Source organism: Mobula hypostoma, chromosome 9 (genome assembly GCF_963921235.1).
Source record: "Mobula hypostoma chromosome 9, sMobHyp1.1, whole genome shotgun sequence".
NCBI classification, from domain to species: domain Eukaryota; kingdom Metazoa; phylum Chordata; class Chondrichthyes; order Myliobatiformes; family Myliobatidae; genus Mobula; species Mobula hypostoma.
Window position 1 is genome coordinate 68,823,114 of NC_086105.1, and position 27,429 is coordinate 68,850,542.

A 27,429-nucleotide genomic window follows, 5' to 3' on the forward strand; every position below is an offset into this window, starting at 1 on the left:
GAGACTCGACCTCTGTGACTTTACCCTGCAAGGTTACCCCCTCAGCAATATCCAAAGTGATGTACGTTGTTGAGGGGGACGGCCACGGGGTACTCTGCACTGGCTCCTTAACCCCTTTCCCCTCCCTGACTGTCACCCCGTTTCCTGTGTCCTGCACCTTGGGTGTAACTACCTCTCTATATGTCGACCTATCACCTCTTCAGCCTCCCAAAGGATCTCGAGTTCATCCAGCTCCAGCTCCCTAATGTAGTTTGTTAGAAGCCGCAGCTGGCTACACTTCTTACAGGTGTAGCTGACACGGACACAGACACTGGAGGTCTCACTGCCTTCCCACATCTTGCAAGGGGAGCATTCAACTACTGGTATCTCCACTGTCCTAACTGAGCAAATGTAAAGAGGAGAGGGGAAAGAAACTCTACCGAGATTTTTCCTTTTTTGCTTTCTCTGACTGAAACCAAGAAAATTACTCCAAGCCATGCTCTAATTTAGACAAGAAATCCAGCCCCCTCTTTGTCTCTTTGAGTCGGTTTGTCAATAGATGTCACATACAGAGTAGAAGATTCCACATTCTGTTCTTTATATATACAGTTAGCGATAGGGTTTTGGGCTTATCGAAGTTCAATGTACCAGCAAACTACTTACGGTAGATCAATTTTTTCACCACTCTGCACGCTTCTTTTATGTGCAGTATGCAAAAGAACTTTATCTAAAATCTGACCTCTGCACACAACAGGATGCAAAGTGAACATGTATTCCGTTTATAAAGTTTCAGTCCAGGTTCTCTCGTTAAGGCCTATTTGCACAGAGAAAACACCAGACTTGTGCAATCACTGGAATGTGAGCATACGTCTTGACATCAGTTCCACAAAATCCATCTCCACCTCCAAGAGCTGTGAACTTTATAGGCCACTCCTGCCAAAGCAGGCCTTAACAAGAGATGAAATCTGGCTCAGCATTAGCTGTGAGGCACCCTGCTTCCCTGTTCCACTGGCAATGAGGCCGGAGACATCAACGTATTCTCCCTTAGCGTTCACTTGTATTCCTCATCATGCTATCTCTGGTGGTCCAGTTGACCTCAGAGCAGTCTCCTTACCCCACGGCCAATCACCACCATTGGGTCTCTTGTCCAACCCTGTAATATCAAATTCTTGGCCAAATCCTCCTGACACCACTCCCACACTTTGCACATGGTTCTTGTATGGTATGTCTGACAGTACTGTCCAGCAGTCAAGTCCTCTTACCACCCCCAGCTATGACTTCATCAGATCTCTTCACACTCTCTGATTGTCACTTTACCTCAGCCCACACCAGACCATTAAGCACCCTTGACTGGCTGTACAATTTTCATTTTATTGTGAGTGGCGCCTAGCTGGGGGGATGTGATTAAAGGTGTGACATAACAGCCCAGAAAAGTCCATAAGTATTATACACAATAATTATTATGATTTATATAATAATAATTTATAAATGGCATTTGTAATATTAAATGCTATATCGATATTACATATATAATTTATTATACAATATTATTATATAATATGTAATAGTGTTTTCTGGTTAATTGGCATATCAGTTAATTGGCCAGTACATTTCAGCCTAATTAAAAGGCTGTCCCAATTAGATGAGATTTTATGGAAATAATTACAAAGATATAAAAAAAAGACAAGCAACCATCTTACTGAGGAACAAGTTATGTATTTAAATGAAGTACAGAAAAATTAGAACACTAACAATACAATAACATTGTATTAGTTCCTAATAGTTATCGATGGAGGAATTAATCCAGTATACGCTGCTGTGTTAATTTTATTGACTGAATGAACAAAATCAGTGCAGACACCTAGTGCAGATAATGAACTGCCTTCATACAATGCTTGTGATGATTGCATCTTTCAGCTGGAAAAATGGGCTGGAAAAAATGGCAGATGGAATTTATTGCAGACACGTGTGAGGTGTTGCATTTCGGTACAACCCACTAGGGTAGGTCTTACACAGTGAGGAGTGCTGTAGGACAAAGGGATCTGGGAATAGAAGTACATAATTTGTTGTAAGTGGCGTCACAGAGAGAAAGAATCATAAAGAAACTTTTTGGCACATTGGCCTTCAAAAATCAATGTATTGAGTATAGATGGGATGTAACATTGAAGTTGTATAAGACATTGATGACACCTAATTTGGAGTATTGTGTGTAGTTTTCGTCACCTGCCTACAGGAAAGATGTAAACAAGGTTGAAAGAGTGCAGAGAAAATTTACAAAGATGTTGCCGGGTCTGCAGGACCTGAGTTATAAGGAATGATGGAATAGTTTAGGACTTTATTCTTTAGAACGTAGATGAATGAGGGGAGATTTGATAGAGGTATACAAAATTATGAGTGGTATAGATAGGGTAAATGCAGCCAAGCTTTTTCCACTGAGGTTGAGTTGGATTACAACCAGAGGTCATGGCTTAGTGGTGTAAAGTGAAAGGTTTAAGGGGAACAGGAAGGGAAACCTCTTCACTTAGAGGGTCAAGAGTATGTGGAATGAGCTGCCAGCACAAGTGATCCATGTGGGCTGAATATCTATGTTTATAGAATGTTTGTATAGGTACATGGATAGTAGGGGGTATGGGGGGGGGTTATGGGGAACTTCTTTATGACTCTAAATCTTCATTTTCATTGTAACATTCAAGTGAGTTGCCGATACCTCCAAATTCAATAGTTCAGTAGTTCCATTTAATATCAGAGAGGTGGAAACAATATAGATCCTGAAATTCTTTTTCTTCACAGACATCCATAAAAACAGAAGAGTGCCCCAAAGCCCCTCCTTCTCCCCCCCACACACACGCAGCAGCAAAGCAACAACCCTCCCCCACCCCACCACCACCTTCAAAAAAAAAGCATCAGCACCCTCCACCCACCAAGCAAGCAATAGTAAAGACCATGATCTGCGATACAACAAAAACTAATCATTCACCGGACAATTTAACATACCACAGGCTCTCTCTCTATCCCTAATAAAGGGAAAAAGAGGTGTTCCCTTTCACAGCAAGAAGAGAGACATAACTGGCTGACTGACAGTGTTAGAAGTCTGTCATGTCGTTTTCTGTCCCCCAAGTTCTGTGATTCACGAATCGGCAATAGTCTCTCACCCACCAATGAGAGAGAGAGAGAGAAAGAGAACACGCAGCTCACCAAATACACAGTCTCCGACAGCTGATCCGCTGTTCCTCATTTTCCGTTCTCTCCCGCGACGCTTCAGTTGCCAGTTCCGGCATAGAATTAGCCTGTCCACAGGGCCGCAAAACCTGAAGCCCGAAGGCATGCTCGTCTTCTAGGCTGTGTCCTTGGGATATTGAAAAGCGGCCAGCTGTGAGCCCATGGGAGCAGTTCCCATCACCGCAAAGAACCAAAGTCTGAGTGTAGCTCCAGCACAGGGTCTTCCACAGAATCCCATCCACCTTAAAAGGGAAAAGGAGTTCCTAACTTGTAGAAGTAGTGAAATGGTTTCATTTTCACTTGAAGATGTTTGGGGCATCTTCAAGCATCAATGCTTCAAACAGCAGTGAGCAAAACAGTTTAAATTGTCTCACTGCTTGTTTCTCACCAAGTATCACAGCAAAAATCACTGCTTTTTGCACACAAGCACGTGCAACTGTTGCTATTTAAAAGCTGTTTGCTGTAAGCATGGTGTAATGTCTAACAGCTATGCAAGTGCACACGATGACTTTAGGTAGAAAACTGTTCAGCAACGGTCTCCTGCCCCAGTATAGTATCCCAAATAAATGAAGGGACAATTTTCCAATTAGTTTTTGTTCTTTTAAGAGGTATTCCAAATAAATGGCTGACCCAATTAGTTGATAGCCAAGCAAATGGAATTCAGTGTATTTAGAAAGCATTGTTATTTATTACAAGATAAATATTTATAACATATTCTATAATATACAAATATTATATATACATAAATCTGTATATTATATCTAATAATTAATGTTAATTTTGTTCCTGTTGCAAAGTAATCACACAATTAAGGAATTTTCACAGCTTTGTTTGGTACTGTATTTATCAACATGGAGCAGAGAACAAGTTTGTAAATCTGGCAGGAGCGAAGGATGTTGGGAATGGCAGGTAAAGTGCCACAGGAGGGACATAGAGCAGGTGGCAGAAATTGGCGCAGGTGCAGACACACCCAGCGCTGAGACACCAGGCAAGGTCATTTGATTCCAAACAGTTGATCAAGGAAGGTAGTGCACCCGTGGCTGACAAGAGAAATTAGGGATAGTATCAATTCCAAAGAAGTAGCATACAAATTAGCCAGAGAAAGTGGCTCACCTGAGGACTGGGAGAAATTCAGAGTTCAGCAGAGGAGGACAAAGGGCTTAATTAGGAAGGGGAAAAAAGATTATGAGAGAAAACTGGCAGAGAACATAAAAACGGACTGTAAAAGCTTTTATAGATATGTAAAAAGGAAAAGACTGATAAAGACAAATGTAGGTCCCCTGCAAACAGAAACAGGTGAATTGATTATGGGGAGCAAGGACATGGCAGACCAATTGAATAATTACTTTGGTTCTGTCTTCACTAAGGAGGACATAAATAATCTTCCAGAAATAGTAAGGGACAGAGGGTCCAGTGAGATGGAGGAACTGAGCGAAATACATGTTAGTAGGGAAGTGGTGTTAGGTAAATTGAAGGGATTGAAGGCAGATAAATCCCCAGGGCCAGATGGTCTGCATCCCAGAGTGCTTAAGGAAGTGGCCCAAGAAATAGTGGATGCATTAGTGATAATTTTTCAAAACTCGTTAGATTCTGGACTAGTTCCTGAGGATTGGAGGGTGGCTAATGTAACCCCACTTTTTAAAAAAGGAGGGAGAGAGAAACCGGGGAATTATAGGCCGGTTAGCCTAACGTCGGTGGTGGGGAAACTGCTGGAGTCAGTTATCAAGGATGTGATAACAGCACATTTGGAAAGCGGTGAAATGATCGGACAAAGTCAGCATGGATTTGTGAAAGGAAAATCATGTCTGACGAATCTCATAGAATTTTTTGAGGATGTAACTAGTAGAGTGGATAGGGGAGAACCAGTGGATGTGGTATATTTGGATTTTCAAAAGGCTTTTGACAAGGTCCCACATAGGAGATTAGTGTGCAAACTTAAAGCACACGGTATTGGGGGTAAGGTATTGGTGTGGGTGGAGAATTGGTTAGCAGACAGGAAGCAAAGAGTGGGAATAAACGGGACCTTTTCAGAATGGCAGGCGGTGACTAGTGGGGTACCGCAAGGCTCAGTGCTGGGACCCCAGTTGTTTACAATATATATTAATGACTTGGATGAGGGAATTAAATGCAGCATCTCCAAGTTTGCGGATGACACAAAGCTGGGTGGCAGTGTTAGCAGTGAGGAGGATGCTAAGAGGATGCAGGGTGACTTGGATAGGTTGGGTGAGTGGGCAAACTCATGGCAGATGCAATTTAATGTGGATAAATGTGAAGTTATCCACTTTGGTGGCAAAAATAGGAAAACAGATTATTATCTGAATGGTGGCCGATTAGGAAAAGGGGAGGTGCAACGAGACCTGGGTGTCATTATACACCAGTCATTGAAAGTGGGCATGCAGGTACAGCAGGCGGTGAAAAAGGCGAACGGTATGCTGGCATTTATAGCGAGAGGATTCGAGTACAGGAGCAGGGAGGTACTACTGCAGTTGTACAAGGCCTTGGTGAGACCACACCTGGAGTATTGTGTGCAGTTTTGGTCCCCTAATCTGAGGAAAGACATCCTTGCCATAGAGGGAGTACAAAGAAGGTTCACCAGATTGATTCCTGGGATGGCAGGTCTTTCATATGAAGAAAGACTGGATGAACTGGGCTTGTACTCGTTGGAATTTAGAAGATTGAGGGGGGATCTGATTGAAACGTATAAGATCCTAAAGGGATTGGACAGGCTAGATGCGGGAAGATTGTTCCCGATGTTGGGGAGGTCTAGAACGAGGGGTCACAGTTTGAGGATAGAGGGGAAGCCTCTTAGGACCGAGGTTAGGAAAAACTTCTTCACACAGAGAGTGGTGAATCTGTGGAATTCTCTGCCACAGCAAACTGTTGAGGCCAGTTCATTAGCTATGTTTAAAAGGAAGTTAGATATGGCCCTTGTGGCTACAGGGATCAGGGGGTATGGAGGGAAGGCTGGGTTCTGAGTTGGATGATCAGCCATGATCATAATAAATGGCGGTGCAGGCTCGAAGGGCCGAATGGCCTACTCCTGCATCTATTTTCTATGTTTCTATGTTTCTATATTACAGAATGTCTCCCCAGTGCTTCCCGCTCCCTCACCTCTCCCTTCCCCTTTTCCCAACCATGATTCCCCTCTTCCTCCCCCCTTCCCATTCTCAGTCCACAATAGAGGCCCATATCAGACTCAGGTTTATCATCACTCACATACGTCATGAAATTTGTTTTTATTTATGGCAGCAGTACAGTGCTTGTTAAAGCCTGCTTGCTGTCCTATGACAAATATTTAGGCGGGGCACTATACTCACTGTGTAGCGTAAGTGCCTTTGTGTGCTGGACGAGGGAATCGCTGGTAAATGATTGCTGAAACTAGAGCTAATTTTGGATTGCTGATAGTAACAGTGAATTGTAGACTACTGAACATATTTGACCAAATGAAGCAAGAGGGACCTGACCTGGGTTGTACGGCTTGTAAGACAATGATGAATCAGTGTGTTGCTACTGTGGCTGAATCAATATTGTGTGTGTGAATGTAAACACACATGAACGGGGCAGGGTTGCAGCAAAAAGCATGGAAGTCAATTTGATCATTTAGTAAAACATTCTCTGCCTTCCGTTTTCCATGTGCCTACACTTTTGCCTGTATAATATTTCTCCTTATTTTTTGAACCAAGTGACGATTTTCTATAGCTAAGTAAAGGGTCAGGGCTTAGAGTGACAAGGGCCAAATGCAGGAAAATGGGACTTATTGGAGGGTTAGTATGGCTGGTGTGGAATGGTTGGGCCGAAGGGCCTGTATTCATAAGGCCACAAGACAAGGGAGCAGAATTAGGCCATTTGGTCCAAAGAGTCTTCTCTGCCTTGATCCTTTTTTTTCCCTCTTCAGCCCCACTTCCTGGCCTTCTCCCGTAACCTTTGATGCCTTGTCCAGTCAAGAACCTCTCAAACCTCTGCCTTAAATACAACCAATGACCTGGCCTCCACAGCAGGTTGTGGTAATAAATTCCACAAATTCACCACCCTCTGGCTAAAGAAATTTCTAGGCATCACTTTTTTAAATGAACACCCCTCTATGCTGAGGCTGTGCCTGCTTGCCCTAGACACCCCCACCACAACAAACATCTTTCCACATCTACCTTCTCTAGGCCTTTCAACACTTGAAGGGTTGCAATAAGATTCCCCCCTTCGTCCTTCTAAATTCCAGTGGGTACAGACCCAATGCTATCAAATGTTCCTCGTATGATAACCCTTTCATTCCCAGAATCATCCTTGTGAATCTCCTGTGAACACTCTCCAATGCCAGCACATCTTTTAGATGAGGAGCCCAAAACTGTTCACAATACTCAAGGTGAGGCCTCTCCAGTGCCTTATAAAGCCTCAGCATCACATCCCTGCTCTTATACTCCAGACCTCTTGAAATGAATGCCAACATTGCATTTGCCTTCCTCACCACTGACTCTACCTGCAAGTTAACCCTTAGGTTGTTCTTCACAAGGACTTTCCAGTACCTTTGCATCTTAGATTTTTGTATTTTCTCCCCATTTAGAAAATAATCCGCACATTTATTTCTACTACCAAAGTGCATGACCATGCATTTCCCAACATTGTATTTCATTTGGCATATTTTTACCCATTCTCTTAATCTGTCTAAGTCTTTTTGCATCCTACCTGTTTCCTCAACACTACCTTCCCCTCCACCGATCTTTGTACCATCGGCAAACTTGGAGCAAAGCCATCTGTTCCATCATATAAATCATTGATATACAGCATAAAAAGAAGTCGTCCCAACACCAACCCCTGCGGAACATGGCAGCCAACCAGAAAAGGATACTTTTATTTCCACTTACTGCCTCCTACCAATCATCCAATACTCTAACCGTGCCAGTAGCTTTCCTGTAATACCATGGGCTCTTAACTTGGTAAGCAGCCTCATGTGTTGCACCTTGTCAAAGGCCTTCTGAAAGTCCAAATAACAGCATCCACTGCATCCCCTTTATCTACGCTATGTGTGATCTTCTCAAAGAATTCCAACAGGTTTGTCAGGCAAGTTTTTCCCTTATGGAAAGCATGCTGACTTTGTCCTATCTTGTCTTGTGTCACCAAGTACTCCATAATCTCATCCTTAACATTTGACTCCCAACATCTTCCCACCCACTAAGCTCAGGCTAACTGGTCTAAAATTTCCTTTCTGCTGCCTTCCTCCTTTTTTAAAGAGTAGAGTGACACTTACAATTTTCCAGTCCTCTTGCACTATGCCAGAGTCCAATGATTTTTGAAAGATCATTACTAATGCCTCCACAATCTCTTCCGCCATCTCTTTCAGAACCCCAGGGTGCAGTTCACCTGGCCCGGGTGACTAATGTACCCTTATGTCTTTCAGCTTTTTGAGCACCTTCTCCCTTGTAATAGTAACTGCAGTTGCTCTTCCTTCACATCCTTCATCATCTGGCACACTACTAGTGTCTTCCACAGTAAAGACTGATGCAAAATACTTCTTTAGTTTATCTGCCATCATCTTGTCCCCCTATTATTATTTCTCCGGCCTCAGTTTCAAGTGGTGCTATATCCACTCTTATCTCTCTTATTTTTTATTTACATACTTGAAAAAAGCTTTTTACTATCCACTTTGATATTGTTGCTAGCTTGGTTTCGTATTTCATCTTTTCCCTCCTTAATGACTCTTTCTGTTGCTCTCTCTAGGTTTTTAAAAGCTTCCCAATCCTCTGTCTTCCCACTATTTTTTTCTTTGTTGTATGCCCTCTCTTTTGCTTTTACATTAGTTTTGACTTCCTTTTGTCAGCCACAGTTGTACTATTTTGCAATTTTAGTATTTCTTTATTTTTGGAATACATCTATCCTGCACCTTCCTCATTTTTTCACAGAAACCCACACCTTTGCTGCTCTGCTGTCATCCCTGCCAGCATCTCCTTCCAATTTACTTCGGCCATGTCTTTTCTCATTCCACTATAAATTCCTTCACTGAAATACTGCTACGTCAGACATTACTTTCTCCTATCAAATTTCAAGTTGAACTCAATCATATTGTGATCGCTGTCTCCTCTGGGTTCTTTTACCTTAAGCTCCCTGATGACCAAGCTACTCTAAAAAGCCATCTCGTCGGCATTCAATAATCTCACTCCCTTGAGATCCATTACCAACCTGACTTTCTCAATCAACGTGCATGTTGAAATCTCCCTGAGTATCATAGCATTGCCCTATTGACACACCTTTTCTGTTTCCCATTGTAATCTATAGTCCACATCCCAGCCACTGTTGGGAGGCCTGTATATAACTGCCATCAGGGTCCTTTTACCCTTGTAGTTTCTTAATTCAACCCACAAAGATTCAATATCTTCCGCTCCTTTGTCACATCTTTCTACTGATTTGATGCCTTGGTGTATTGCTCTATGACTGTTTAAGTTTACTGTATTTTCAAATTGACTGGTAATGCTGGAAGGTAATGAGATCTGTCTTTCTTTTGCTAGAAGGGTCAGGTTGGGGAGACAGGTCTTCTACCTAGTGATGTCCTTATCAATAAGGCATGTAAAGCCCCCTGGTTTCTTTAGCTGCGTATATCTAGGGAAGACACTCTCTGGTCCTGCCAAACTCATGAGATTGAGACAGCTCTACCACCCCAAACCCCGGTTTGTGTGGATGCTGTGTAATTTGCTACCCTGTTACAATTCAGTGCCACAAAATAACAGAAAGTACACTGCATTAAAGGAATTATATTTTTGAATCTTAACTTAACTAAAGGGTGAGTGAAGAAAAACTAAAAGAAATGGGCCCATTTTAATTAAACGTCAAGTTGGTGCTCATCTAGAACTTCTCTATCACTCACGCGCTGGGCCCTCGGTCTGCATGAATGCCCACACCACCTTCTGAACGTCGCTTGCAATCCATCCTATGACCGGTTCTCCCCAGCGTTTTCTTTCTTCATCTCCCGCCGAACCAAAAAAAGACCAATCTTCGTGTTTCTCACCAGAAAAACCTCCCTGCGGTTCCACCATCCTAATTAGATGGCGCACATTACTCATCATCCCTTATCTTCAACAATAACCCAAACAGGCTGACAGCAGAACAGACTGCTCTTACGGAACTGCTAAATGAAATACATACAGCATAGCAATAAAAGGGCATTACACATGGGTGTCCTCTGACACCGAAAGGAAAAGATTTAGAGCCTCTTGTTTTGAAGAGTTTAAAAGCTTCTGCTGCACTCCAGAAGTTTCAATCATAAGAAAATAAAAAATTCTGAGATTTTTGAGTTGAAGACCCACAAAGCAAACTTGCAGCTCTGTAGAACTCTGGTTAGACCACACTTGGAATATTATGTTCAGATCTGGTCGCCTCATTATAGGAAGGTTGTGGAAGTTTTAGAGGGTACAGAGGAAATTTACCAGGATGCTGGCTGGACTAGAAGACATGTCTGATGAAGAAAGGTTGAGTGAGCTAGGGCTTTTCTCTTTGGAGAGAAGAAGAATGAAAGGTGACTTGATAGAAGTGTACAAGATGATAATGGGCATAGATTGAATGGATAGCCAGCGGCTTTTTTCCCAGGGCAGAAATGGCTAATTTGAGGGAGCATAATTTTAAGGTAATTGGAGTAAAATATAGGGGGGGGATTGTCATCAGTGAGTTCTTAGTGCAAAGATAGTGGTGGGTGCATGGATTACCCTGACAGGGGTGGTGATAAAGACAGATACATTAGGGACATGTAAGAGACTCATAGATAGGCGCAAGGATGATAGAAAAATGGTCAACTATGTCAGAGGAGAGGGTTAGATTGATCTTAGAGTAGATTAAAAAATTGGCACAACATTGTAGGGAAAAGGGCCTGTACTATTCTATGTTCTAACATTGCTTCATATACCCATTAAAGTGAGCCTTGTGGAAAAATGGGATAGGTACTAATCAAGCACCACTTCCCACTCCTAAGGGACTTTAAAATGGAGGCACGATCTAGACCTTGCCAGCTGGGGCAGTGAATTTACTCTGCTAATGAAAACTCTTTTCTTTTTCACTACAGGGCATATAAGACCATCGAAGAAGATGATCTAAAGTTTCCTTTGGTATACGGGGAGGGAAAAAAGGTAGGGAATAATGTTTCAAATGAATATGAGTGTCTGTATTGCTAGAGGCCATTCAGGGAAGAGGTTAGATGCTGATTGCTGCAATGAAATACGAACTTGTCCTGCTCTACCAGCCATTTCATCCCAAGGAGGTCCTCCATTGGTGGAGGTTGACCATGGATGTTGTGTCCCAGCTGTCTAGATACTCAGGCCAGGGCAGTACGATATGGAGAGCAAGCTGTTGCCCATGTGGCAGGCTCTCCCTCTCCACACAGCTGATGAATCCAAAGGAATGGCTGATCCTGATACAGTTTGGCACCAACAGCATCGCAGAGTTGCCAGTCAGCTTTGAACTTGACATAAGTCTGCCTCGGACTTCAGCTCCGAGTTTTTCCTCAGGGTTTACTCCCAAGAGTGGGTGTAGCCACAAAGCAGAAGAGGGTTGAGATCAGAGCTTTCTTTCTCCTAGATGAGCTGCCAACCACGGCTGATGAGCCCCATCTGCCCGAAGCGACTGGTTTTAAGGTGTCAGTAACGTACTTTTGCCCCTTCTCCTGTCAGTAGAAACAGTTCTGCCAGGCTTAGTCACTAAGCCACACGTGAAGTTTAGAAGCTGGACTTGGTTGTCAGAGGCTATTTGAGTCGCATGCCATTGGGAGCATCTAATAGGTAGCGGGAGCTTATCCCCACTACCACCCTCGACTATGACAACCTTTAAGGAACCTTGCATCCCAACCCCCAGCTGAAAGCACACAGCTCCTTTTTACTATTATTCTTGCAAGGTTATTTACCGACATATAGAATGTAATTATTTCCAAAAGTCACATGCTAATAATTTAAGCAGGGCCCATCAATGGCCTAACCACGCTGTCATTCAAAACTGCACTCTGTGAACGAAACTTGCCACTTGTCTCAGCCCAATACTTTAATACATATTCCATGGCTGAGTAAACAAGGGCATTTCGATCCGAATGGTTATCTCTACAATAATTTCCATTCTTTTTCTGCCGGAATCTTAGTCCTTTCCATTAAACTATAAGGCGTAGGAGCAGAATTAGGCCATTTGGCCCATCGAGTTTATTCCGCCATTCCATCATGGCTGATTTATTTTCTTTCTCAACTCCATTCTCCTACCATCTCCCTGTAACCTTTGACACCCTTGCTAATCAGCAACCTGTCAATCTCGGTCATAAGTGTACCCAGTGACTCTGCCTCCACAGCTGTCTGAGGCAATGATTCCAAAGATTCGCCACCTTCTGGCTAAAAAAATTCCTCCTCATCTCTGTTCTAAATGGACGTCCTTCTATTCTGAGGCTGTTCCCTCTGCTCCTAGACTCCCCCACTATAGGAAACATCCTCTCCTCGTCAATTCAGTCGAGACCTTTCAATATTCGATAAGTTTCAATGAGATCCTCTCTCATTCTACTAAGCTCCAGCGAGTACAGGCCCAGAGTCATCAAACGCTCCACATGCATTAACCCTTTAATTCCCAGGATCACGCTCATGATCCTCCTCTGGAGCCTTGCTCTTTCTGGTAAACCAATTATACTCTGCTTTGCTCTTCTTTGCTGTTCTTCTGTTGTTTTGTTCAGAGGGTGCAGACTTGTGGAAATTGCTCCAAAGAATGAGAAGGAATAGTTTTTATGGTCTGGAAATTATCACTAAAATAGGTGCACTTATAAAATATGCTTAATATGGTAGACTACCAAAAACTCTTCATAGGATTGTCACCAAAAAGTACTTGCTATCAGGCTGAGCCATATAGGAGTAAATGACAGAACGTTTGTTGAGGTACAGGTTTTAAAGAGTATCTTAAAAGATAAAATACAACGTTCAAATAGGACAAATAAGATGGTACTGAATGGATAAATCTCCCAAAAGCTGGCACAGCGACCGTTGGCCAAATGTGTCCATAAATCAGTAAGTCGTTCAATGATTTTATGAAATTGCCCATGTTCTTTCTTACGGTTTCCTTTATCTGGTCCTGTTGGCTTTATCCTCAGTTTTATTTTTGGAACTGTTGCTTTTGTCTAAATTCTTGTAGTTTTCAATTTTGTTCCTTCATGTCCTTTTACTTTATGCTTTGTGGTTCCTTTCTCTGAGAATGTGAGAATAGATGGGGCTAGATGACGTAAACCCCATGACCAAGTGCTCTTGAAACACTCAGCTTCTGAGTTACACACCAATGTTCTGTTCTTGGAACCAAGCATAAAGTCCAAGGTGGTTCTGCCAGTTTGAAGCCTTGCTAAGTTACTGGAGGCACAATATTAGTAATCCCATGACTGGCTGCTTTCTTCCCATCCAAAGAGACTCCTATTATTAATGATAAACACAAGAGATTCTGCAGATGCTGGAAATCAAGATCAGCACACAAAATGTTGGAGGAACTCAGCATCTATGGAGGGAAATAAACAGGCCAAGATCATCATGGCTGATAATTTGAGGCAAGAAGTCTGGTTCCCTTCCTCCTTCCCTTTCTCCCATGGACCTGTGTCCTCTTCTATTGGATTCTTTCACCTATCACCTCCCAGCTTCTTACTTCATTCTCCCTCCCCCTCGCCCAGACTCACTTATCATCTGCCTGCTTGTACTACTTCCACTCTCCCCACCTTATTCTGGCTTCCTCCCCCCACTACCCCGTCTTTCCAGTCCCGGTGAAAGGCCTCAGCCTGAATTCCCCCCCATAGATGGTGCCTGACTGGAGTTCCTCCAGCAGTGTGGTGATGTTGCTCTGGGCATCTAACCATTTCCTTCACAAGGTTAATTATTGTAGCAGGGACAGAGTGAGGGTAGAGCAAATCCTGTCACAGGGAGCACATCCCCCTCGACTCACCACTGCCTGCATTACTTGTTTATTTAGTGATACCACGCAGAGTAGGCCCTTCTGACCTTCGAGCTGTGCTGTCCCAGCAACCCTCAACACACCCACTTAACCCTAACCTTGTGGGACAATTTACAATGACCTACCCGGTACAACATTGGACTGTGAGAGGGAACCGGAGCACCTGGGGAAAGCTCACACATCCCACGGAGAGGACGGACGGAGACTCCTTACAGAACCGTGCTGGAATTGAAGTCTGAACGCCGGAACTCCCTGAGCTCTAAACGCATCGCGCTCACCACCAGGCTACCATGGCTCCCAATTTAGTCTAAAAAAAATTTAGCTAGAAGTGCTTTGGTCCATTGTAAAATGGGCACATAAGTTGCTATATAAATGTAACCCAGCTTGTCCCGTTTCCAATACAACCACAATAATTGTATCTCATGAAGAATTCATTTTACACAAAATGCTGTGGAGCTTTTCAGATAAATTGACTATATAAATGCAAATTTGTTCTTTCTCTACCAGTCCCTCTGGCCCCTCTAGTCAATCTCATTCCTTCTTTAGGCTTTTATTTTTCCATCCATTTTTAACCATCTAATCTTTTGCTTTGACATCTGTAAGATTCATACAATTTCTCCCTCACCATCTCAGTCTGTTCTACAGTATAAATATATAAATCTTTCTCATCTGGTTTTTAAGGGAAAGAAAAAAAGTTTGTATATATACGGTTTTTATCATAATCTCAGGAAGACCCCAAAATATTGTAACAAGTAATGATATGCTTTTAGTATTGTAGTCACTTCAGCAATTTAGGAATAAAACACACAATTTACGCATGTAAGTTTGCACAAACGCCAATATGGAAAAGACAAGATATTAAGAGTAAAATTTATTCTCTTGTCACATATGCTCTAACTGTCCAGTGAAATAAAATATGCACACTGCAATCTACTTTGACTTATTTTAAAGGAAATGAGTATTAAGAGCAGGGTTCAAAGCCCATTTGTCACTTTTATAGAGATAAAGAGAGATTAGCTTTATTTGCCACGTGTATACGTGTGTCAGCGACCAGCACAGTCTGAGGATGTGCTGGGGGCAGCTGCAAGAGTCGAGGCTCTTCCGGTGCCCACGTAACATGCCCTCAACTCACCTCACTAACCCTAACCTGTACATCTTATGTAGGGGAGAACTGGAACACCCGAGGAAACCCACATGGTCGCGGAGAGAACGTACAACCTCCTGACAGACAGCGGCAGGAACTGAATCCCAGAAGCTGGCATTTTAAAGCATTACACTTATGACTACTCTATCATGAGACAGTAAAATCACACAATTCAGATTTTTTTCTAACCCAGTCTTTTCTGTGATGTTTTGTAGGGCTAGATCACCAAAAGATAATTAATCTGGGGCCAATGCATTTTTTGTTGGAACTTGCTGTGCACAATTTCCAGAAATTATATTATAAAATTATAAATTATGACCAGAAGGTCCTGCTACCAAGTTGCATCTCTAAGTAAATACACTATAAAAGTACCATTTTAAAATACTTTGGGATATCCAGCCACATGTATATTTTTCTCTTCTATCTTCTTCATTAGATTTTCTTTACTAACTGTATTTTCCTTTGTTGGTGTCCCAAAGACTCAGTTTCCTGCCTAACATGTCACGTTTGCCTGTTCTGAATGATCTGTGCCAAATGAACTAGCTGACAGTCAAGCTAAGTAAAACATTACAAGTTCTCCATGGACAGAAATGCCTTCGCCCCTCAATTAACATGACGAGATTGTGTTAATGAAGCACAGGAAAAATACAATGCTTGTGCGCTGGGAAAGAAAATCACTGTTTCTCAGAAAAGCCAGTTCTGTCATAGAAACTGCCCAGCTCCAAGTCGAATCAGTGTATCACGAGATAAAAAATAAATGAGAAATTGACGTTTTACATGGTTATTGAAATTCACCTCGTGTGTCAATTTCACTGGTGGATAGATATTGGAACTCTTAAATATTCAGAGGTTCGCTGATTGAACATTTGCAAGAAGTGAAATTCTCAGTGCATCCAGTTCAGGACAAATGTAGCCTGCCACGTAAAACTGTAATGTCACTATTGAGACATATTATCTACCCCCGGACCACTCCAGAATGATCAGAATAAAATCTATAGTCCAACTAGAATCACAGTTTCAAGGTGTTGATTCTTTTTTGAATGAGAACTCAACAGAGATCTAGTCAGCTCACTCGTGTCTGTAAAAGACCCATACTGGAAGCCGAGTTCAAAGTAAATTTGTTAAAGTATGCCTATGTCACCATATACTACCATGAGATTCATTTTCTTGTAGGCGTTCACAAGACAATTGAGTCTCACATTCAGATTTATTTATCACATGTACATCGAAGCATACAGTGAAATGAGGCATTTGTGTTCACAACCTGAGAAGCACAAGGAGGGAGAGAGAAACCTAGGAATTATAGACCAGTTAGCCTGACATTGGTGGTGGGGAAAATGCTAGAGTCAGTTATCAAAGATGTGATAACAGCACATTTGGAAAGCGGTGAAATCATCGGACAAAGTCAGCATAGATTTGTGAAAGGAAAATCATGTCTGACAAATCTCATAGAACTTTTTTGAGGATGTAACTAGTAGAGTGGATAAGGGAGAACCAGTGGATGTGGTATATTTGGATTTTTAAAAGGCTTTTGACAAGGTCCCACACAGAAGATTAGTGTGTAAACTTAAAGCACACGGTATTGGGGGTATGGTATTGATGTGGATAGAGAATTGGCTGGCAGACAGGAAGCAAAGAGTGGGAATAAACGGGACCTTTTCAGAATGGCAGGCAGTGACTAGTGGGGTACCGCAAGGCTCAGTGCTGGGACCCCAGTTGTTTACAATATATATTAATGACCTAGACAAGGGAATTAAATGCAGCGTCTCCAAGTTTGCGGATGACATGAAACTGGGCGGCAGTGTTAGCTGTGAGGAGGATGCTAAGAGGATGCAGGGAGACTTGGATAGTTTAGGTGAGTGGGCAAATTCATGGCAGATGCAATTTAATGTGGATAGATATGAAGTTATCCACTTTGGTGGCAACAACTGGAAAACAGATTATTATCTGAATGGTGGCCGATTAAGAAAAGGGGAAGTGCAACAAGACCTGGGTGTCATTGTACACCAGTCATTGAAAGTGGGCATGCAGGTACAGCAGGTGGTGAAAAAGGCAAATGGTATGCTGGCATTTATAGCGAGAGGATTCGAGTACAGGAGCAGGGAGGTACTACTGCAGTTGTACAAGGCCTTGGTGAGACCACACCTGGAGTATTGTGTGCAGTTTTGGTCCCCTAATCTGAGGAAAGACATTCTTGCCATAGAGGGAGTACAAAGAAGGTTCACCAGATTAATTCATGAGATGGCAGGACTTTCATATGATGAAAGACTGGATCAACTAGGCTTATACTCCCTGGAATTTAGAAGATTGAGGGGGGGATCTTATTGAAACGTATAAAATTCTAAAGGGATTGTACAGGCTGGATGCAGGAAGATTGTTCCTGCTGTTGAGGAAGTCCAGAACGAGGGGTCACAGTTTGAGGATAAAGGGGAAGCCTTTTAGGACCGAGATGAGGAAAAACTTCTTCACACAGAGAGTGGTGAATCTGTGGAATTCTCTGCCACAGGAAACAGTTGAGGCCAGTTCATTGGCTATATTTAAGAGGAAGTTAGATATGGCCCTTGTGGCTAAAGGGATCAGAGGGTATGGAGAGAAGGCAGGTATAGGGTTCTGAGTTGGATGATCAGCCATGATCATACTGAATGGCGGTGCAGGCTCGAAGGGCCGAAGGGCCTACTGCTGCACCTATTTTCTATGTTTCTATGTTTATGCACTGGGGACAGCCCACGAGTGTAGCCACACATTCCAGAAAGAGCACCGTATGTGGCATAGTAGCTAGTGTAATGCTGTACAATGCCAGCGATTGAGGTTCAATTCCCACCACTGCCTATAAGGAAGCTGTACATTCTCCCTGGTGACCACATGAGCTTCCCCGGGTGCTCCAGTTCCCTCCCACAGTCCAAAGACATACCGGTTAGGGTTAGTGAGTTGGGGGCATGCTATGTTAGTGCCAGAAGTGTGATGTCACTTGCTGGCTGCCCAAAGCACAATCTTTGGACTGTGTTGGTTGTTGACACAAACAACGCATGTCACTGTATTTTTCAATGTACAGTAAATGTTTTTTTTTAAAAAAACTCTTCTTAAACATAGAATGCCCACTACATTCAGAATCTCAGTGTCGCTTATGGTCGAGTTGGACTGCACCCAATCAGGGAGCAGAAGCACGAAGAAGTGGCGATTTCACTTGGGTCCGCGGCTGAAGGTTTAAAAAAGGCAGCACTTTGTGGCAGTTTTTGGAGTGGACTGCGCCCAATTAGTGAGCAGGAGCACGAGAAGTGGCGATTTCACTTGGGTTCATGGCTGAAGATTTTTTTTTAAAAAGCAGCATTTTGGGGCAGTTTTTGGATTTGGATTACATCCAGTAAGTGAACAGGATTAATTGGGGAGGGCAAGAAAAATAAAGCAGGAGCAAGTGGAACGGCTATTGTGTGAGTGGGCCAGCGTAGGATTGGCTTTGGCTCATCAGGCTTGGGCAAGATAAGTATCTGGTTGGTTTCTTCTTTATTCATCATTCCTCATCTGTGAAGGCACAGTTAGTGCAGTGAGAATGGCCCCAGGGGCAATGTTTTGTTCTGTGTGTGAGATGTTGGGATTGTGGGAGACCTCCAGCCTCCCGGACAACCACGTCTGCACCCGATGCACCGAGATGCAGCTCCTCCGAGAATGTGTTAAGGAACTGGAGCTGCAACTCGATGACCTTCGGCTCGTATGGGAGACTGGGGAAATGATGGGAGCTACAGGGAGGTGGTCATCCCTAGATTGGAGGAGTCAGGTAACCGGGTGACTGTCAGGAGGAGGAAGGAAAATGGGCAGCCTGTGCAGAGTATCCCCTGTGGCCATTCTGCTCAATAGTAAGTACAGTACACCACTTTAGATACTGTTGAGGGGGACAACCTACCAGAGGTAGCCACAGCACCTGGGTCTCTGACACTGACACTGCGACTGGTGCTGTGCTTCAGAAGAGAAGAGTTGCAGAAGACTGTAGTATTGATAAGCCATTCCATAGTTAGAGGAAGAGGGGCAAGATTCTGTGGACACAATTGAGACAGCCAGGTGCTATGTTGCCTCCCAGGTGCCAGGGTCAGGAATGTCTCAGGCTGGGTCCGCAGTATTCTAAAGGGGGAGGGTGAGCAGCCAGAAGTCTTGGTACATATTAGCACCAGTGACATGGGTAAGAACGGTGAGGTCCTGAAGACAGATTTTGGGGAGCTTGGTAGAAAGCTGAAAAGCAGGACTTCCAGGGATTGCTGTCTATGCTACGCGCCAATAAGGGTAAGAATAGGACGATTTGGCAGATGAATGCATGGTTAAGGAACTGGGTAGGGATTCATATTTCTGGATCATTGGGATCTCTTCTGGGGAAGATACGACCTACACAAAAGGGACGGATTACATCTGAACCCAAGGGGGTCCAATACCCTTCTGGGCAGGTTTGCTGGAGCTGTTCGGGATGGCAGGGGGATGGGAACTAGAGTGATGGGGCTGAGGATGGGCAGTTGGTTTACAAACAGAGGGAGTGTGTAGTGAGACTTCTAGCAAGGAGAGGCTGATGATGGGGCAAAATTAAAGTCAATGGGATGAGTTACAATGTACAAGGGGAGCAAAATCAGAGGGTGATTAATACAGGAGTGAAGGTGTTATGTTTGAATGCACGCAGTATACAGAATAAGGTAGATCAATTTGGACAACACACATCAAAGTTGCTGGTGAACGCAGCAGGCCAGGCAGCATCTGTAGGAAGAGGTGTAGTCGACGTTTCAGGCCGAGACCCTTCGTCAGGACTAACTGAAGGAAGAGTGAGTAAGGGATTTGAAAGTTGGAGGGGGAGGGGGAGATCCAAAATGATAGGAGAAGACAGGAGGGGGAGGGATAGAGCCAAGAGCTGGTGATAGGTGATAGGCAAAAGGTGATACGAGAGGATCATGGGACAGGAGGTCCAGGAAGAAAGACAGGGTGGGGGGGGGCCCAGAGGATGGGCAAGAGGTATATTCAGAGGGACAGAGGGAGAAAAAGGAGAGTGAGAGAAAGAATGTGTGCATAAATATAAGTAACAGATGGGGTATGAGGGGGAGGTGGGGCCTTAGCAGAAGTTAGAGAAGTCGATGCTCATGCCATCAGGTTGGAGGCTACCCAGACAGAATATAAGGTGTTGTTCCTCCAACCTGAGTGTGGCTTCATCTTTACAGTAGAGGAGGCCGTGGATAGACATGTCAGAGTAGGAATGGGATGTGGAATTAAAATGTGTGGCCACTGGGAGATCCTGCTTTCTCTGGCGGACAGAGCGTAGATGTTCAGCAAAACTGTCTCCCAGTCTGCGTCGGGTCTCGCCAATATATAAAAGGCCACATCGGGAGCACCGGACGCAGTATATCACCCCAGTCGACTCACAGGTGAAGTGTTGCCTCACCTGGAAGGACTGTTTGGGGCCCTGAATGGTGGTAAGGGAGGAAGTGTAAGGGCATGTGTAGCACTTGTTCCGCTTACACGGATAAGTGCCAGGAGGGAGATCAGTGGGGAGGGATGGGGGGGACGAATGGACAAGGGAGTCACGTAGGGAGCAATCCCTGCGGAATGCAGAGAGAGGTGGGGAGGGAAAGATGTGCTTAGTGGTGGGATCCCGTTGGAGGTGGCGGAAGTTACGGAGAATAATATGTTGGACCCGGAGGCTGGTGGGGTGGTGGGTGAGGACCAGGGGAACCCTATTCCTAGTGGGGTGGCGGGAGGATGGAGTGAGAGCAGATGTACGTGAAATGGGGGAGATGCGTTTAAGAGCAGAGTTGATAGTGGAGGAAGGGAAGCCCCTTTCTTTAAAAAAGGAAGACATCTCCCTCGTCCTAGAATGAAAAGCCTCATCCTGAGAGCAGATGCGGCGGAGACGGAGGAATTGCGAGAAGGGGATGGCGTTTTTGCAAGAGACAGGGTGAGAAGAGGAATAGTCCAGATAGCTGTGAGAGTCAGTAGGCTTATAGTAGACATCAGTGGATAAGCTGTCTCCAGAGACAGAGACAGAGACAGAAAGATCTAGAAAGGGGAGGGAGGTGTCGGAAATGGACCAGGTAAACTTGAGGGCAGGGTGAAAGTTGGAGGCAAAGTTAATAAAGTCAACGAGTTCTGCATGCGTGCAGGAAGCAGCGCCAATGCAGTCGTCGATGTAGCGAAGGAAAGGTGGGGGACAGATACCAGAATAGGCACGGAACATCGATTGTTCCACAAAGCCAACAAAAAGGCAGGCATAGCTAGGACCCATACGGGTGCCCATAGCTACACCTTTAGTTTGGAGGAAGTGGGAGGAGCCAAAGGAGAAATTATTAAGAGTAAGGACTAATTCCGCTAGACGGAGCAGAGTGGTGGTAGAGGGGAACTGATTAGGTCTGGAATCCAAAAAGAAGCGTAGAGCTTTGAGACCTTCCTGATGGGGGATGGAAGTATATAAGGACTGGACATCCATGGTGAAAATAAAGCGGTGGGGGCCAGGGAACTTAAAATCATCGAAAAGTTTAAGAGCGTGAGAAGTGTCACGAACATAGGTCGGAAGGGATTGAACAAGGGGGGATAAAACCGTGTCGAGGTATGCAGAAATGAGTTCGGTGGGGTAGGAGCAAGCTGAGACAATAGGTCGGCCAGGACAGGCAGGTTTGTGGATCTTGGGTAGGAGGTAGAAACGGGAAGTGCGGGGTGTGGGAACTATAAGGTTGGTAGCAGTGGATGGGAGATCACCTGAGCGGATAAAGTCAGTGATGGTGTGGGAGACAATGGCCTGGTGCTCCTTAGTGAGGTCACGATGGAGGGGTAAATAAGAGGAGGTATCCGCCAGTTGTCGCTGTGCCTCGGCAAGGTAGAGGTCAGTACGCCAGACTATAACAGCACCCCCCTTATCGGCGGGTTTAATAATAAGGTTAGGATTAGTGCGGAGGGAGTGGAGAGCAGAGCGTTCCGAAGGAGTGAGGTTGGAATGGGGACAAGGTGCGGTGAAGTCGAGACGGTTGATGTCCCGTCGGCAGTTGGCAATAAAGAGATCCAGAGCAGGCAGAAGACCAGAGCGGGGTGTCCATGAAGAAGAGGAGGGTTGAAGACGGGAGAAGGGGTCATCGGTGGGAGTGGAAGAGTCCTTGCCGAAGAAGTAGGCTCGGAGACGAAGACGGATGAAGAAAAGTTCCGCATCATGGCGAACACGGAACTCGCTGAGGTGTGGGCGAAGGGGGACAAAGGTGAGGCCCTTACTGAGGACAGAGCGTTCTGCCTCCGACAGTTGAAGGTCGGAGGGGATGGTAAAGACCCGGCACAGATGAGAGCTGGGATCAGAGGGGGGAGGGGGGAGGCTGGTGGTGTCAGTGGAGAGGGGAGGGTTGGGGTGAGAGGAAGAGGGAGACTCTGAGTACCCAGGAGCTGACGATGGGATCTGAAGGAGACGGGATTGCAGAGTATTGGTGGGGGAAGGGGAGACGTAAGTCACAATAGCGGCACATAAAGACCCAGCCTGGAGTTCAAGGCTGGAGTCGCAGTTGGTGGTTGCGCAATCACTGTGAAGGTGTCCATGGTTGTTGCTGGAGTCCGGGTTTTGAATATGCCCTGAGGTGTTGGAGCCGGCGAGATCAATGGCAGGGGCATTGATCAATTTGGAACACAGTTACAGATTGGCATGTATGACATTCTGGGCATTACTGAATCGTGGCTGAAAGAAGATCATAGCTGGGAGCTTAACGTACAAGAATACACATTGTATCAAAAGGACAGGCAGGTAGGCAGAGCAGGTGGCGTGGCTCTGTTGGTAAAAAATGAAATCAAGTCATTAGAAAGAGTAACATAGGGTTGGAAGGTGTTGAATCATTGTGGGTAAAGCTAAGGAACTGCAAGGGCAAAAAGACCCCGATGGAAGTTATATAGAGACCCCCAAGCAGTAGTAAGGATGTGGTATACAAATTACAATGGGAGATAGAAAACGCATGCCAAAAGGGCAATGTTACAATAGTCGTGGGGGACTTCAATATGTAGGTAGATTGGGAAAATCAGGTTGCTGCTGAATTTGGATCAATAGAGAGTGAATTTGTAGAATGGCTACAGGATAGTTTTTTCGAACAGCTTGTGGTTGAGCCGACTAGGGGATCAGTTATTCTGGATTGGGTGTTGTATAATGAACTGGCTTTGATTAGGGAGCTAAGGGTAATGGAACCCTTAGGGGTAAGTGATCTTAATATGATAGCGTTCACCCTGCAATTTGAGAAGAGTCTTAAGTCACATGTATCAGTATTACAGTGGAGTAAAGGGAATTACAGAGGCCTGAGAGAGAGTTGGCCAGAATTAATTGGAAAAGAACACCGGCAGGGATGACAGCAGAGCAGCAGTGGCTGGCATTGCTGGGAGCAATTCAGAAGGTGTAGGATAGATACATCCCAGAGAAGTAGTTGTAGTCGTTTTCTAAAGGCAGGGTGACGCAACTATGGCTGACAAGAGAAGTCAAAGCCAACATAAAAGCCAAAGAGAGGACATGTGACAGAGCAGAAATTAGTGGGAAGTTAGAGGATTGCTAAGCTTTTAAAAACCAACAAAAGACAACTAACAAAGTCAAAAAGAAGGAAAAGATGGAATACAAAGGTAAGCTAGCCAATAATATTAAAGAGGGTACCAAATTTTCTTTAGATATATAAAGTGTAAAGAAGAGGCGAGAGTAGATATTGGACTGCTGGAAAGTGATGCTGGAGATGTAGTAATGCGAGACAAGGAAATGACAGATGAAATTATTAAGTATTATGCACCAGTCTTCACAGAGGAAGACAGCAGCAGTATGCTGAAAGTTGGAGAGTGTCAGGGCGCAGAATTGAGTTAAGATACCATTCCTAAGGAGAAGGTGCTTGGGAAACTGAAAGATCTTGATGGTAGATAGGTCACCTGGACCAGATGGCCTACACCTCAGGGTTTTAAAAGAGGTGGCTGAAGAGATTGTGGAGGCATTAGTAATGATCTTTGAAGAAGCAACGGATTATGGCATTGTCCCAGAGCACTGGGTAATTGCAAATGTCACTCTTCAAGAAGAGAGAAAGGCAGAAGAAAGGAAATTATAGTCTAGTTAGTCTGATCTCACTGGTTGGGAAGATGTTGGAGTCAATTGTTAATGATGGGGTACTCGGAGGCACATGATAAAATAGGCCTTGGTCAACATGGTTTCCTTATGGGAAAATCTTGCTTGACAAATCTGTTGGAATTCCTTGAAGAAAAGGAATTTCAGGATGTATAATGTATACATTTCTCTCATTAAATGTACCTATTGAAAGCTACTGAAATAACAAGCAGGATAGACAAAGGAGAATGGGTGGATGTTTTGTACATGGATTTTCAGAAGGTCTCTGACAAGGTGCCACACTTGGGGCTGCTTAGCAAGTTAAGAGCCCATGGTGTTGCAGGAAAGATACTATCATGCATAGAGCAATGGCTGATTAGCAGGAGGCAAAGGGTGGGAATAAAGGAAGCCTTTTCTGGCTGGCTGCTGGTGACTAGTGGTGTTCCACAGGGTTCGGAGATGGTCCTGCTTCTTTGTAATTTGTACATCAATGATTTGGATGATGGAATTAATGGCTTTGTGGCAAAGTTTGTGAATGATATAAAGATTGGTGAAGGAGCAGGTAGTGTTGAGGAAGCAGAGAGGCTACAGAAGGACTTAGACAGATCAGGAGAATGGGCAAAGAATTGGCAGATAGAATATGATGTTAGGAAGTGTATGGATATACACTTTGGTAGAAAATATAAAAGGGTAGTCTATTTTCTAAATGGAGAGAAAATTCAAAAATCTGAGGTGCGAAGAGATTTGGGAGTCCTTGTGCAGGATTCCCTAAAGGTTAATTTGTATGTTGAGTCGGTGGTGAGGAAGGCAAATGCAGCATTAGCATTCATTTCGAGAGGACTAGAATATAAAAGCAAGGATGAAATGTTGAGGCTTTGTAAGGCACTGGTGAGTAATGTGAGCAGTTTTGGGCCCTTTATCTGTCATTGGAGAGGGTTCAAAGGAAATTCGCGAAAATGATTCAGGGATTGAAAAGCTTATCGTAGGAAGAGTGTTTGATGACTCTGGGCCTCTACTCACTAGCATTCAGAGGAATGAGGGGGGATCTCATTGAAACCTATCAAGTGTTGGAAAGCCTTGATAGAGTGGATGTGGAGAGGTTGTTTCCTTTGGTGGGAGAGTCTAAGACCAGAGGACACAGCCTCAGAGTAAAGGGACGTCCATTTAGAACAGAGATGAGGAATTTCTTTAACCAGAGAGTGGTGAATCTATGGAATTCATTGCCACAGGTAGCTGTGGAAGTCAAGTATTTATATTTAAGGCAGAGGTTGATAGATTCTTGGTTAGTCAGGGTGTGAAGGGATAAGGGGAGAAGGTAGGAGATTGGGGCTGAGAGGGAAATGGATCGGCCATGATGAAATGGTGGAATAGACTCGATGGGCTGAATGGCCCAATTTTGCTCTAATATCTTCTCTCATGATCGTATGGACATATAAATTTACTTTGAACTGAGAAAGCACAAGCAACAACAATAACATAACTGCAAATCAAACAAAAGTAAAGCAGGACAGATCTTCTTTATGCTGCATCCAATATTTATTCTTTGAATCGCATGACAAACAACACATTATTTGGTCATTGCTAATGAGAGATTTCTTTATGCATCTCAGCTGTGGGGTTAAATGAAGACTGTGTTTCAAAAGCAGGCCAATGTTATTAAAGTGCTGGGAGAGTTCCAGAGCTTGATCTATACAAGTGCAAGTCCCTTCCTACCAGTCTTGAAACTATCTTTTTTATTTCACTGCCAAAATGTCTTACCATTAAATGGCAGGTGCTTTTTCAAGAAACTCCTCAGTAAATGTTGATTTACAAATGAAGCCAGTAGTGTAGAAGTTTCTGCATTACTTTATAGTGCCAGTGACCATCTTTGTATGGAAGGAGTTTGTGCATTTTCCCCATGAATACGTGGTTTCCTCCAGGTGCTCCAGTTCTATAGATGTACAGTTATAGTTAATTGTGGGCATGCTATGTTGGCACTGGAAGTGTGGCCCAGCGCAATTCTCACTGATTTGATTTGACACAATTGATGCATTTCACTTTGTTTCAATGGACATGTTACAAATAAACCTAATCTTCAATCGTTAAATAGTTCATTAGTATTTGAAACTGATCTAGTGTGTCACTGTATATTTATCTAACAAATGTCACACTATGTAATAAACGAATACCAGAAATTGAGGAAAAAATGCTGTTTATTTTGTTAACTTGTTTATTGAGACACAGCGCAGAATAGGCCCTTCGAGTCCCGCCACCCAACAATCTCCCGATTTAACCCTAGCCCATTCACAGGACAATTTACAATGACCAATCAACCTCCCAACTGGTATATCTTTGGACTGTGGGAGGAAACCAGAGCACCCGGAGGAAACCCACATGGTCGTAAGGCGAACGTACAAAGCCCTTACAAGCAGCAGCAGGAATTGAACCTGGGTCGTTGGTACTGCAAAGCGTTGTACTAGCCACAATGCTACCGTGATAGTAGGAGCTTATCCCTCCCCAGCTACAACAACTTTAAGTAACCACAAATATTGTCCCACTTGCTTTATTTTCCTCACTCTTCATTTACTCTTATTCCTCCCTACTTTATTATGGTTGGGCAAGTAATGATCAGCTGAGGCATGATGAAGATAAGATAAAGATTAGCTTTATTTTTTACATGTACATTGAAACATACAGTGAAATACATTGTTTGTATCAATGACCAACACAGTCCAAGGATGTGCTGGGGGCAGCCTGCAAGTGTCACCACGCTTCCAGTACCAACATAAATAATAGGCATCTGTTGGTCTCATGAGACTATGGATTTGTGCCTTGGAAGGTTTCCGGGGCGCAAGCCTGGGCAAGGTTGTATGGAAGACCAGCAGTTGCCCATACTGCGAGTCTACCCTCTCCACGCCACTGATGTTGTCCAAGGGAAGGGCATTAGGACCCATACACCTTGGCACCAGAGTCGTCGCAGAGCAATGTGTGGTTAAGTGCCTTGCTCAAGGACACAACATGCTGCCTCAGCCAAAGCTTGAACTAGCGATCTTCCAATCACTAGACGAACGCCTTAACCACTTGGCCACAGCACCAATATAGCATGCCCACTACTTACCAACCCTAACTT

At 44.0% G+C, this 27,429-nt stretch overlaps 1 protein-coding gene across 1 annotated transcript in view; it reads left to right on the forward strand.

Moving 5' to 3' along the window:
• ppm1h (protein phosphatase, Mg2+/Mn2+ dependent, 1H) overlaps positions 1–27,429 on the forward strand; it is a 234,228-nt gene that overhangs the window by 167,136 nt on the left and 39,663 nt on the right. The window contains exon 7 of the mRNA XM_063058479.1: positions 11,237–11,300. Coding sequence (XP_062914549.1) covers positions 11,237–11,300 — 64 coding nt within the window. The remainder of the gene's footprint in view (positions 1–11,236; positions 11,301–27,429) is intronic.